The sequence below is a fragment of the Centrocercus urophasianus genome, unplaced genomic scaffold (assembly GCF_019232065.1).
Source record: "Centrocercus urophasianus isolate 14NV4802_14NV808 unplaced genomic scaffold, USGS_Curo_1.0 seq_11, whole genome shotgun sequence".
Classification (NCBI taxonomy): Eukaryota; Metazoa; Chordata; class Aves; order Galliformes; family Phasianidae; genus Centrocercus; species Centrocercus urophasianus.
In genome coordinates, this window is record NW_024884253.1 from 65,922,740 (window position 1) to 65,935,644 (window position 12,905).

General features: G+C 34.4%; 1 protein-coding gene across 1 annotated transcript in view; it reads left to right on the forward strand.

The window, feature by feature from the left end:
- The window catches only part of LOC122171554 (zona pellucida binding protein), a 28,771-nt gene that overhangs the window by 9,925 nt on the left and 5,941 nt on the right, over positions 1 to 12,905 (forward strand). Inside the window, 4 exon segments of the mRNA XM_042839219.1 lie at positions 3,576 to 3,725; positions 6,165 to 6,383; positions 8,835 to 8,908; positions 10,316 to 10,493. Of these exon segments, the coding sequence (XP_042695153.1) occupies positions 3,576 to 3,725; positions 6,165 to 6,383; positions 8,835 to 8,908; positions 10,316 to 10,493 (621 nt within the window).

Consider the following 12,905-nt stretch of genomic DNA (forward strand, 5'->3'; position numbering starts at 1 on the left):
AAGCAGCTTTTCCTGTTGTGTGATCTGAAGTACCGTTGATATCATAGTGATTCTTCATTCTTAATCCGCTACATGCCAGCCTTCATAGTAGAGCATTTCAAGTTTCTGTAGCATCTGACACTGCACTGGTTTTGCTTTCAATCTGATAACAGGCTTAACCTCGAGGATGAATTTATAGCATTCATTGCCTTGCAGTTAAAGATGTTTTTGCTTATACTTAAGCTTGTGGGCTCTGTCACTTTGCATGAAAATGTTAATCTCTCTTGAAATGAATATGTAGTGGTTAGCTGTGTGTCCTGCATTGTAAATGATATATTTTGATGCCCAGTCTGTGATGCACGACAAACACATTATCAGATATATTGTCATGTGAATATGTCCTGAGCTTAATGTGATCAGACAGAAAGCAGCCTCCTGATTCACGATTAACAAAAATTGTCCTTTTCAGTCCTCTGGCTTCTGCGTACCCAAATGACAGTTTCGACAGTGTTAACTATGCAGAAGAGAAAAGCATGGAGACCTCAGACTTTCATCTGACAGGTTTAAATCTTTTCCTGAAGACTGCTTCAGTAATATCTCAAGTTGCTGTGCCAGACTTGGATGACTAGCAAAAAGCTAGGGTGGCAGGGATTCTCGGTTCTTTGGAAACTTTAGGTACGCTAGACTCAGCAGCAGGAGGGCAAAAACCATTTCCAAAAGAGAATAAAATGTGTTTTCCTGACAGAGCTTTTCTTTCAACTCAAGTATAAACAAACTCTTAAGTTTCTGGTTTATGAATTGTTTTTTGTGTGACAGAATTTTTTGTTGCCAGGCCTTCTTTCATAATGAGTCTAATTCCCTCTAAGTGGTAAAAACCACATGGGCTTCTGTGTCCAGTTAGTCTCTAATCTCTATCATAGTAAATCACCATACTGGAAGGAAATTAGCATTCATAAGCATTTATCTCAGTGTGTTCATATAAAATAAAATAATCCTATTAGTGGGAATGTAGAATTATGAATCAAGTCATGGGAAGAGAAAGAAAATGCTGCTTCTTGAAACATTTCAAAGTGAATATACGAACTGTGATAGAAAAATCAAATTATCTTTCAGGCGAACCACCCTTTGGCACTCACAATAAACAGGTGCATTGTGCCCACCAAATTTGCCAAAATATATACACAGAACATCACGACTACAAAAAAAACTTACAAGGAGCAGTAAATGCTCTGCTTTTTGTAGTCATTAACAAGCAAGTCTGTTTCTCGAATCTTTGTTCACAAATAGTTCTAATCCACGTATGCGTTGTTGAAAGAATAATGAAAAACAAAATACTGCACAAAATTTATTTTTAAATCATTACAGTTTAAAAATTTACTATTTTTCTTCAGTTAGCAGAGTGACTCTTTTGTGTTAAGATCTGGAAATTATACTTTGAAGTTTTGAAATGTCAGACGACTGAGAATAAGAGTATTTCAAAACACACTTTAAACAGAAAAATTGTGTTTTATGTTCTGCATCCTAAAGTTTCACTGCATAAAAAAAAAGAATTTTGGAGGGTGTTTAAATAGAAATAGTTAAATAGAACAGAAAATGTAAGAAAGTATCTCATTCTTTTTGCTAATGCAAACATTGGAATAAGTTTGTTTTACTTTGGTGGAACCCAAGAATAAGTAAGTATAGGAAAGTTACTGCCACCTAACATACTCATGGAGCCTGGAAAATAATCTAACTTCCTCCCATAGAACAAAAATAACTTCTCTTTTATTTTGTATCATGCTATTTTATGTTGACCACAAGGAAACTGAACTCGATCACATCCCTTGTCCATCATGTATATGAAATGCCTCTTGTGTAAGAGAAGCGCATTAAATCATACCATGTCATTTGTATCACAGAATGTGACATGAAATCCAAACTCATCTTACTTATCTTGTTCCAGCAGAGTAACATTGAAAAAATACTAGATTTGAGAAGAGAGTGCATAAATCAATTGTTTTTCAAGTTTCATTTAAAGGTAATTGTCTTTTTTTCGTGTGAATCCAAACTCACATGAGTAGGCACTATGAATCCAGATAATCCCACACAGCAAGAGATGTTTGTGTAGTTTTGTTTGTAATGCTAAGAAGAAAAGTAAAACAATATTTTGATTTTGTGATCCGTACAGAGATTCTTTACAGACAGATGTACCATTAAAAGAGTTAATGACTACTGTTGTAAAGTTCTGTTCCTTTCTTTTATAGAAATATTCATTGTTCAAAGTAGGACAAAATTCTAAAATAAAACCAGTGACTTAATCCATAAGAAGAACTGCTTAACTTTCCTATTTCTAGGGATGCATTTTCAAAAAAATTCTTTGTGATCACATCTCTTCACTGGACGTCCAGGCTTTGTCTTTTCTGGACTTCTTTGTCATCTTTGAAATTTACTAATGGATTTTGTAGATGCAGCAAAAATAAGATGTTGTGATACGTCTTAAAGGCGCTCCAGTTGAATATGCCAGAGATCCGAACTACATTCTGAAATGTTTTCTTACAATATTAATCTGCTGGCTATTTCAGCATTCGGTAGCAAATGACATCCTAGTTTATAGACTCAGCATCCTGTTTGTCATCGGATTAAAAAGCTCTTTGTCCTCCTAAATATGACAGTGTCCCATTAATGTGAGAACCTAAGTTTTTATGGAATCCCCAACATTTCTTGTAAGAGAATTTATACTTTCAGTCTTTTTAGTAGTAGTTTGTTTGTTTGTTTGTTTGTTTAACCAGCACTTGAATCATCATCTTTATAAACACAGTTACATGTAAGACAAAACTAAGTTGATTAAATGTTTAAATTGATTCTTGAGGAGCAAAGTTGTACCACACCCTCCTGCCAGGTGTGTGAAAAGAAGGACCTTGGTCAAGTTACTTTTTGTTAATATCTTTCTTAAATTTGTAAAGCAGGAAAATCAGCATGCATCCAGAGTAACAGTAATTTGTTAGATTGAATAGGAGTGTGGCTTTGAAGTGAATTGCTTAATGTTGCTCACTTACCACATTTTATTTGGATCATGGACTGGTTGCTGGGTGCAGAAACTGGATTCCTTTTGAGTAAAGCTAATTGGAAAGGTTAGCTTTGAGAGAGAACACATGTTCTGTCTGTAAAACCAGATTAGGACTGATCTAAAGTAAGGGCCCTAAAATGTGTTCAATATAAATCTCATGTCCTTAGGATTCACTTTTTTAGTCAAAAAAGACATGCTTTTCATATCACACTGTCTTTGATTCCATACCATAGATAAAAGGCCTAAAGTACTTAGAATATTAAAAAGATTTTTTTTCTTGGGCTCCAAAAAGCAAAATAATCTGTTCTAGAAATATTTTATCCAAGTGAATATTTTGCCTTCAGGTCTGTTATAATCTGTACTAATCTAGTGATTCCTATGACAGCTACCAAGATAAGCTGCTATTTAAGAAATCCTCAGGCATGTTGTCCCTGTCTTCAAGTTAGGAAAGTGTTCGTCAAATGTCATCTTGTAACCCACACACAGACTACATGGGAGAACTGCATCTTCTCATACTGACTGCTAACATTATTTCATTACTTTTTACCAGAAAATAGCAGTGTGCAAATATCACCAACGGGAACTTTAATATTTGGACACTTCAGATCTGACCTGAGTGGAGTTTACACTTGTTCCCTTGTTTATAAGCTTATTGCTGCACAACCTGATAAAAGACTCACAATAAAATATCTTATTTATGGTAAGTTATTAATGCTGTTAAGCATGCGGTTACCTTGAAGAAGATTTTCTTTTTAAATGTGTGTTGCTACCTATAAAGAAGTAATGCTTATTTAAAATTTAACTTGGAGAGGTAAAGACATTTGGTTGCTCTGGATAGATTTTTTTTAATAGCTATTGCTAGCAGGCATTTACAGAGCCTTAAATGAAGGCCACTTTTTGACTAAGAAATTTATGAATACAGTTCTTTTCAAAAAAGAAACATAAAACACAGTGGAATGCAACAGATTGAACAGATAACAGTCCTTAATAACATAAAAATAGTATAATTTAAAATGAAATTATTCTTTAGGAGATGAATTTTAGCACAGCCTTATGGATTTATTTCACACAGGTTAATGGCTTAATTATTAACTGAATGTGTTTTTACATTGTAAATGATGTATCAATTAATTAGATAATCAATTAATTAAATAATTCCTTCATAACTAGAGATAGGACAAGATGGAATGGTCTCAAGTTGCACCAGGGGAGATTCAGGTTTGATGTTGGGAAAAATTTCGCCTTTAAGAGAATGGTCAGGTGCTGGAATGGGCTGCCCGGGGATGTGGTGGAGTCATCATCCCTGGAGGTGTTCAAGAAACATTTGGATGTTGTACTGAGGCATGTAGTTTAGTGGGGAAATATTGGTGGTAGGTTGGCAGTTGGATGGGATGATCTTGGAGACTTTTTCCAATCTTGATGATTCTATTAGTCTGTGACAATACTGGTAGCTTATTCTTTCCTGTTATGATTACATATCCATTTGTTAAGAATGGCTGATGAAGTGAAATATTACAAAGACAATATCATTTATTCATTACTAGATCTCTTTTCCTTCCTTAATTCTTGAGGAGATTTAGGTAAGAGTTTGTATTGCCTTAAGCAGGAATGATGTCTGACCTCAAATTTGAAATATGTACCAGTATTCATTTAAAGGCTTGCTAGAGCACAGTAACCTAAACTGGCCTCTGATGTAAATTAATTTGACTCTGGCCTTAGTAGCCTTGATATAGAATATCTGTAACCTTTAACAGTTACCTTGTCTGAGAGAACTGGAAGAAATTTCTTTCAAGCAATTGTGATGGGAAAGTTTACAGTTTTCAGTAATGCAGTCTTACATTTTTCAGTAAGGATCCAATCTAAATACTTGCATACCAAATTCAAAATTCAGAATATGCAGCGGCAAGTGAAAGGAAATGGGGGAAGCAAAATCAATGTGGAGAATCTAATTAGCTGCCTTAATTGGATGCCATATTCTTGATATTTTGATGCTGTACTTCCAGCGCTTAACAGGGACTACAGGAAAGCTGGAGAGGAACTCTTTATCAGGGAGTGTAGTGATAGGAAAAAGGATAATGGCTTTAAACTAGAAAAGGAAAGAATTCTTTACACAGGGTGAGGGTGGTGAGGCACTGAAACAGGTTGCCCAGAGAAGCTGTGGATATCCCATCCCTGGAAGTGTTTCAAAATCAGGTTGGATGGGGCCCTGGGCAACCTGGTACAGTGGAATGTGTCCCTGCCTATGGCAGGTGGCTTGGAACTACATATTTAAAGTTCCTTCCAATCCAGACTGTTCTATGATTCTATTAGGTTTTTGTTTTTTGTTTTTTGTTTTTTGTTTTCTTTCTTTTGGCTGGTTTGGTTTCTACTCCTTCATTTTTCTTCTCTGCAGATCTCCCTCCTTATTTCTGTGTTTCTACCCACACCATCACTCCTGTTCTTCATTCTTCTACCTCTGTTTTCAATTTAGCATTCTATTAATATCAAGCTGATAGCAAGCTTTGGGTAAGTAGAGTGGTTATCATGAAGTAACTAAACCCATGCATTTCATGGTACATTATATTTGTAAAAGATGCCCAAGTGTGCATGTAGCCTTGCAGTAAAGTTTAAATAGCTGGTTCTTCCTTAAATGTAAATTTCATGTCTGTATGATAACATGTTCAGGTACTTGCATTGATAGAGAAGGGATTTCTATTCAGTTATTACATCCTTTAAAATACTTGTTTGTGATAGTTGAGTAAGAAGAGTAAAATACACTACTATAACTGAAGATAATGTGTGAGTTGAAATACTTCACCACATAGTACAGGATATTTTCTAACATGCTTCTTAGCTTTCATATTCTTGATGCTTCTTCTATAGTTTACTGTTGTTTTTTTTAAAAAAATAAACAACACAGCCAGTAATAAACATAAAGTAACCTATGGATATAATTAAGAATATGGACTTGTAAAGTCTCCTACATGTTTCCGACCAGTCCAGAATACATTATTTTATCATTAAAAATTAACAACAAATTAACAACAAATTAATTTTGTTTATAAGTTAAGAATTTAAAGCGACAATTTTATTTGCAAATATGTGAGTAACTCATTTTTTCATACATTTTCCTCATCATCATTTGCATTTTTTCCTGCAGCTTATTCTGATCCTCAGTATTACTATGAATTGACAGTCCAGTACCATGCAGCCCCCTGCAATAGTTTTCGTAATACTTCTTTTGGGAAGGTGTTGCTTCAGATACTCAGCAAGCTCATTGCTGACCTTTCATGTGAGGTTTCACTAATTAAGTCAGAATGCCACCATGTAAAAATGCAGAGAGGAGGCCTACAGAACGAAATGTTCTTTACATTTTCAGGTAAAAATCTGTCTTGGATGTAGAGAATGGTTAGATGTTTTATGGCTAATTGAACTTACTGCTTATATGCTGAAAGTATTACATGTATTTAATTTCTCCAATTGTAGAAGTGCTTCAAGGTATTGCATGTGAAGCTGCTGCCCGTAACAAAAAGAGGAAGATCTACTCATAAGTGTGTTTTTTACATTATTTCACTAGAGAACAGAACTTTTTACAGCTGTACGTAGATCAATATGTTTTTTTATTTTGCATCATAAAACTTTATCATGTTCCTTGTTGCACACTATCATGGGAAGAAAACTGATGCATTGTATTCCGTAACTCCCTGGATGACTTTCCTCTTGTCAACTATTATGGATGTATAAATCTCTCTATGGATGTGGTTTGGAGTTAAATGAGATAAATCTCAGTACAGTTCTTTCTTTAAGTGGCAACAGTGAAAGAGGGATATTTAATATTTTTCCATTTTTTTTTAAACAAAAGGAGTATAGAGGAGAAGTGGGTAAAACCGGTTTACAAAAATGCTGGGTTAACTTTGGTGTTTGTAGTTTCCTTCAATCACAATTAAAAGCAAATAATCAGGTGGTTTTGTCAGTCATTAAGCTATGGGATATTTAAGTGTTCTTACTGAGTGCCACTGTATATTGTAATAATTGCAAAACATTATATCTGATATATCTGATATTCAAATCTTTTTATACATAAATGATCTCACACTATCTCATAAGATTAATGTACTACAAATACATTTTCACATACACTATTCTAACTAACTAACTATTCTAACTAACTAACATAATAGGTATTCACATTCACTTAACATACACTAATTTTCATAAAATGTTTCTATTAACAGCTTTTCACTAAATGCATCAGCTGTGGAAGTCAGAAATCTTAATGCTGTGTCAGTCCAAAAAAGATACTATTTTGCTTTTTTTGAGAGTATTCCTTCTAAACATTCAGACCATTTGAGAAAAGGTTCTAGATCCATTATGCTATGAAAGAAGATTGAAATAGAAAGTAAAGCAGTCTCACTACATACGTAGTTCACTTGAAAACTTTGTTATCAAGAGATATCTAGTTTGCAGTTGCTGAGCTGAATGTGGATAAGAACATATCTATTTTATATCAAGTTTTCTTGAGCTTAATGTTTTCAATTATTTCATATTTTCATATGTATAATTACATTAGTCACTATATATCAACATATGCAGTTTTAAAATATCCAACAAAGGATATCAGTTGCACTTTTTTTTCCACTTTCCACTTTCCAAAACAGTGAAACTATTGGTTGTGTTTCTCTAAAGATGGTATTTGTAGTGGATAGCACTGACGTGAAGAGGGTCATTAGTTCAGGTTAATTCTAGTTAGTTGAGATGACATAAATGAGATTTAGCCAATGTGCAGACTTCATAAAATGTTTAAGCAATGCTTTGAAGCTTTTCTACATTCATGGAGAAGTTCTCCAGTTAGAGATTTAGGTGGATTTAAACTTTGATGTAACCCAATGGTAAACTACACATTCTTCAGCACGTTGAGGTGTCAGGTTTTTTTTTTCTAAGCAGTTTTTTTTTTTTTTTTTTTTATTTCTAAGCAGTTTTTGGTGTTTCAGAATTACTTCTATGACAGAGGTAGGTAAAGCTTAAGAGAAGTGAAATTAACATGATAACAGATAATGTTATTATGGCAGATTAATCAAGGGTTGGTTCTGGAGAGTAGGCCAGCAGCTTCTTAATCATGTCTCAGGCCTTCACCATATCATGCTAGTCATAGTCGACGAGGAATGTGGTCTCATGCAAATGGATTACTAGAGTGTAACCATTTTTTCTTAAATCCATTCTCAAAGTTTTCCTTTGGTTCAGTACCTCATAGAGGTTCCTATGAGGATGGAAGGGTTGAGTGTGTGAGTACATGGGACTGAGATGCGCGCACAGGAAGAGATCAGTGAGGGGAAATTGGGAAATCTTTAAAAACGTTGATATTGATGAAGTTGTTCTTGAGAGAAAACTGGAGTCCATTCAATCTGAACAATCAGAAGGTTGAACTGTTAGGATCCCTGGCTGTTTCTAAATCTGTATTTATAAAACCGGAATGATATCTAGGTAAATAGACAGTAGCTTATTTTATTGTATCGTATGTATTTTTTGAAAGGATTTGGATATCTATATGTCTGCGAAGCATCCAGGATTACATATTTCCTTGCCATCAGAATTTACAAATAAAAATGATTTCCCATGAAATATTTAAGTGTGTGCAATATACTTAAATAGACATAGTGGTAATGTCTATAGGAGGACAAATTAATGTTTTTAAAATGTTGCAAGTTAGCCATCTGAAATGTGAAATTCCAAACAGTTGCATCAGAAATGATTAGATTCTTGTAAACAAGTAAATAGAAATGTTGATTTCACTGACTTTGCTCTTCTGTAAACAGATTGTATTTTGTTACAGTTGCTTGCTTAGACACAGAAAACAACAAACTATGTCCGCAAAGTGCTTGTGATGCACCTCATAGATTATACAAGGTAAAGTAGATAGAGGAATAAAATTGCAACTAACATAATAGGCTACTCTCATATAGTAAAATATCAACATGAAACATAGTTTAGTTAGTAAATAAACCAATATAAAAATTTTAGTGGTTCTAAATTAATAAAAAATATAAAAGTTAGTTAAAATTGACAATATTCTGTTGCCCATATGGGTAAGGCAAATCCCACTTATCAATCTGCATTAAGGAAAGTATTTTAAGAATATGAAGAGTAGCAAGACAACCAGGAAGCTTTGGACAAGTCTTGCAAATACTAAATGTCACATTTTTGCAATGGCATGGCTTTCCATCACTTGTGATAGAAAGTGATTCTGTGATCTACTAAAATATTAGCTGCTTGAAGATTTTGGCTCTCACAGTAGAGAAAGAGAAGTCAAACTTTAGCTTATCAGGTTAACTTTGATTCAGAGATTCTTGAAAGGCGAAGGAAAAAGAGAAAGGAAGGACAGGAGGAAGATAAGCCTTCTTCCCTAGGAGGGGAACACCTAGGACAGTGTGTATCATGAATGTACTGCTCTGCAACCTGAACTAAAGTACTTTAGGAACTTAAAAAGGAAAGCTCAAGGCAGTTGCAACCTTCAGTGGTTTTTTTTTGTGGCCTACCTCTAAGCACCTTCCTCACAGTATGTTGATTATAGATGTGCTCTCTGTTCAATATAGTGTTGTTTTTTAATGCTGTTCTGAACCATCTGCTATTTACATCCATCCACTGTCAAGAAATATCAGGTACATAAATCATGCTTTGGGATTCAACTGGAGTGGGAAGGGAGTCACAAACATGCAGTACTCATTAAACAGTTTCCATACTGTCCATTGGAAAAAAAAATACATTTGTGGGAAAGCTCATAGTCAGGGTTACCTTTTTCATGCAGACAAGATCAAAATAAGAAAGCATAAACACATTTGTTTTTGCCATTTTTGTAATTTATGTGTGTATTTTCTTTTGTGTGCGTGTGGTATTTTCTTTTTGTTGAACAGAGATATTCAGTATGGATGGAAAGTGTGAAATATAATTGGACCTAAATAATAGTACTGGTATAAGAGGGAAATTTGCAAAACTATTAATGAGCTACAGATATCCAGTGCAGGATAGCTTTAATGCTATTATCCAGGTTTATTTAAAGGTTGTATTTCTATAAACCTGTACATTTAGAGATATTGTGTTAATTGAGCAAGGTTTATCTACATTTAAGACAATGTATCAAAGAATATCAGATTACCTTCCTGTTTCCATTCCACCTAACTGCTACAATCTAAAGATTTAGAAATACATCCTTTAATTCTTAATCTCAACTCACACCCATGTTCCTTGGTTTTATCTTCTATTTTGACCTCTTTGCATCACTGATTCTAAAAAAAATACTTATTTGTTTCAATTTAGGCAAAGGACCTCATAGAGAGATTCTTTAAGAAAGAGGTGGAAATTAGGAAGAAAAGTTCTGAACCATTGCCTGAAATATACTACATTGAAGGTACACTGCAAATGGTGTGGGTTGATCGTTGCTACCCAGGATATGGAGTGAATGCTGTAAGGCATCCAGACTGCCCAGAGTGTTGTGGTAAGTGACAAAATTCTTATATCTTACAAGCATTAAATGCTGTTACAATGGTTTTATTTCAACAAATCTTGTTCATTTATGTTTTAAATGACTTTGTCAGATTTTATTTCCCCCTGGAAAAAAAGTCATTGATATGATTCCTATATACTGGAACTGAAGTCTCAAAGGAACATCAGGAGTCAGATTCATAGAGTATACATCTGTGGTCAATCTTTTTACATAGACAATTCTTTACAGAGCTAGAATTGGTGAAAGAAACACTGGATTACTTATCAAAGACTACTAACAGAATGGACTACACTTTAAAAAATGAGTATTTAAAATATTGGAGAAAATAGACAACAGAAGGAGACAATTCTAAAATTGTAGGACATAGAAAGTGTTTCCATATGCAGTTGCTTTTTCCTATTTCTTGTCTTTGTGAGAAAGACATAATTTCAGGAAGGACAAGATATACACCGAATTCAGTGCATTGACTGCAATACAAGTGTCAGTGCACATTATTTCAAGAAAAAATACTTGAAAATCAAGTTTAGAAAAGCTTTTAGGATGATCTGTTTTTTAAAGACTGCTGTTTTGTTTTGGTCTTCCACTCTGCAGTGTCTTAGTCCATTCTAAACTAATTTATATTCCTTTTTTTATTCAGAACAGAACTTTTGTCTTACCTGTTGATACAGATGCATCTTTGGCAGATACGGAGGCAACATTTCACATCTGAAGTACCTGAAGCAGTCCTGAAACATGTCTGCTCACCACTTTCCATAGCTGCAGATGTCATTCTGCCAGTATTCTCAGACATATACTCTTCTCTTTCATTTACCTCTTGGTATAATTAATCTTTGCCAGAATCCTAAACATCATATCATGCGCAATATAGCTGAAAGAGTCCTCTGCTATACAGCAGTCCATCATTCTGCCTCAAAGCAAGATAGGAGTATTTACTGACAGATGTGTCCTGCATGATCTTAAAAACCTCTAAGGTTAGACTTCACAGACTCCTAAGGACGTGGAACTCAGTACTCAAAATCCTTGCCATTGGAAAGCTTTATTTTAAGAAATTTTTGTGGTTTCCCTTGATTTTGTTTATACCTGTTACTTCTTGTTATGTGTCAGCAAATCTGGAAACAATTCTGTCAACTCTATCTTAGCAACAGCTTTTGTATGTCCTAGAAGATTTCTACCATTTTCTGATATTGCCTTCATTGAAATTAAAGTTCAGTCTTTTGGGTCATGTTTCGGCTTACGGCCTCTGCAGGGTGTTACTACTATCTACTAAAAGTTCTCTACATTTCTTTTCAATGTCTCAGACTTCATAAGTAGTTCTCAAAAGACCATATAAGCATGGGAGAATTGCTTTGTGTATCTTAGATACATGGCTAATCATACTCACCTCACTGTGAGTACACACAGTCACTGTGACTGGTTGTTTTTTGGTTTGGTTTTTCTTTTTTTGGAGGCATGCATGCAGTCATGGAAGCATTTTAATAAATGTATTTCCATGAAGCAGAGTTCAGCTTCTTGAGTGGCCCACTATTTTCACCTGGAGTTGCAAGAAGCAGGTCATTTAAGAGTTAAATGACTCTTAATGATATCAGTTAAGAGATTTAAGGTCCATTTTAAAACTGTTTGGAAGCTTTGGTCTCAGTTGCTTTGTAGTTAGAAGATCCAGCTTCTGATGTAAAGTAATTCATGGAAAGTTTCTATTTATTTGCTCTAGTATAGAGACTGACCTTTAACTTACACTTTTTTACAGTCAGAACAAGTCAGTCACTTTTTATCTGCTTTTGACAAACCTTAATCTCACATGCCCCATTTTGAGTTTAATTTTCTTGCACACAGATGGCTAGAATTTAGCAAGGTGTTTCACATCAGCTCTTACCAGTGCCTTTTACATAATTAATACCTTTATTTGATAATTAAGAACATCTGATAATCTTGTTAGTTCTTTTTTTCTTGTTAGAAAAAAACATTAGTAAAATTTGTCCAAGAGCAATCCCTTTACCAATTCCTCTCCAACTCTTATTTCTCCTTTACGCATTGTTCTGTAATCCTTTCAAAAATTCCCTTCTAGTTGTAGTTTTCTGCTGTTTATTGAATTTGTGTGTGCTGCCATACCAGGTGCTTTCAGATTGATTAAGTATTTGTCTTCACTGTAAATCCACATCAATTTACACAAACCTCAGATAATTGTGTTACCTCTGTATATGCCAGTTCTATTTTGGAATATAGAAACATGTTTCTAAGCTTCTGATCTCAATCAGAATGTGACAGAATTGGAAAGAGTGCGGCATAGGCCCTGGAACATGGAGAAAAAAAATATGTATAGCTATTGCTTGATTCATAAACAAAAACTTACTCTAGTTTTCATACATCAAAAAGGCGGATGTTCAGTTTTACCTGTTCTGTATCCTC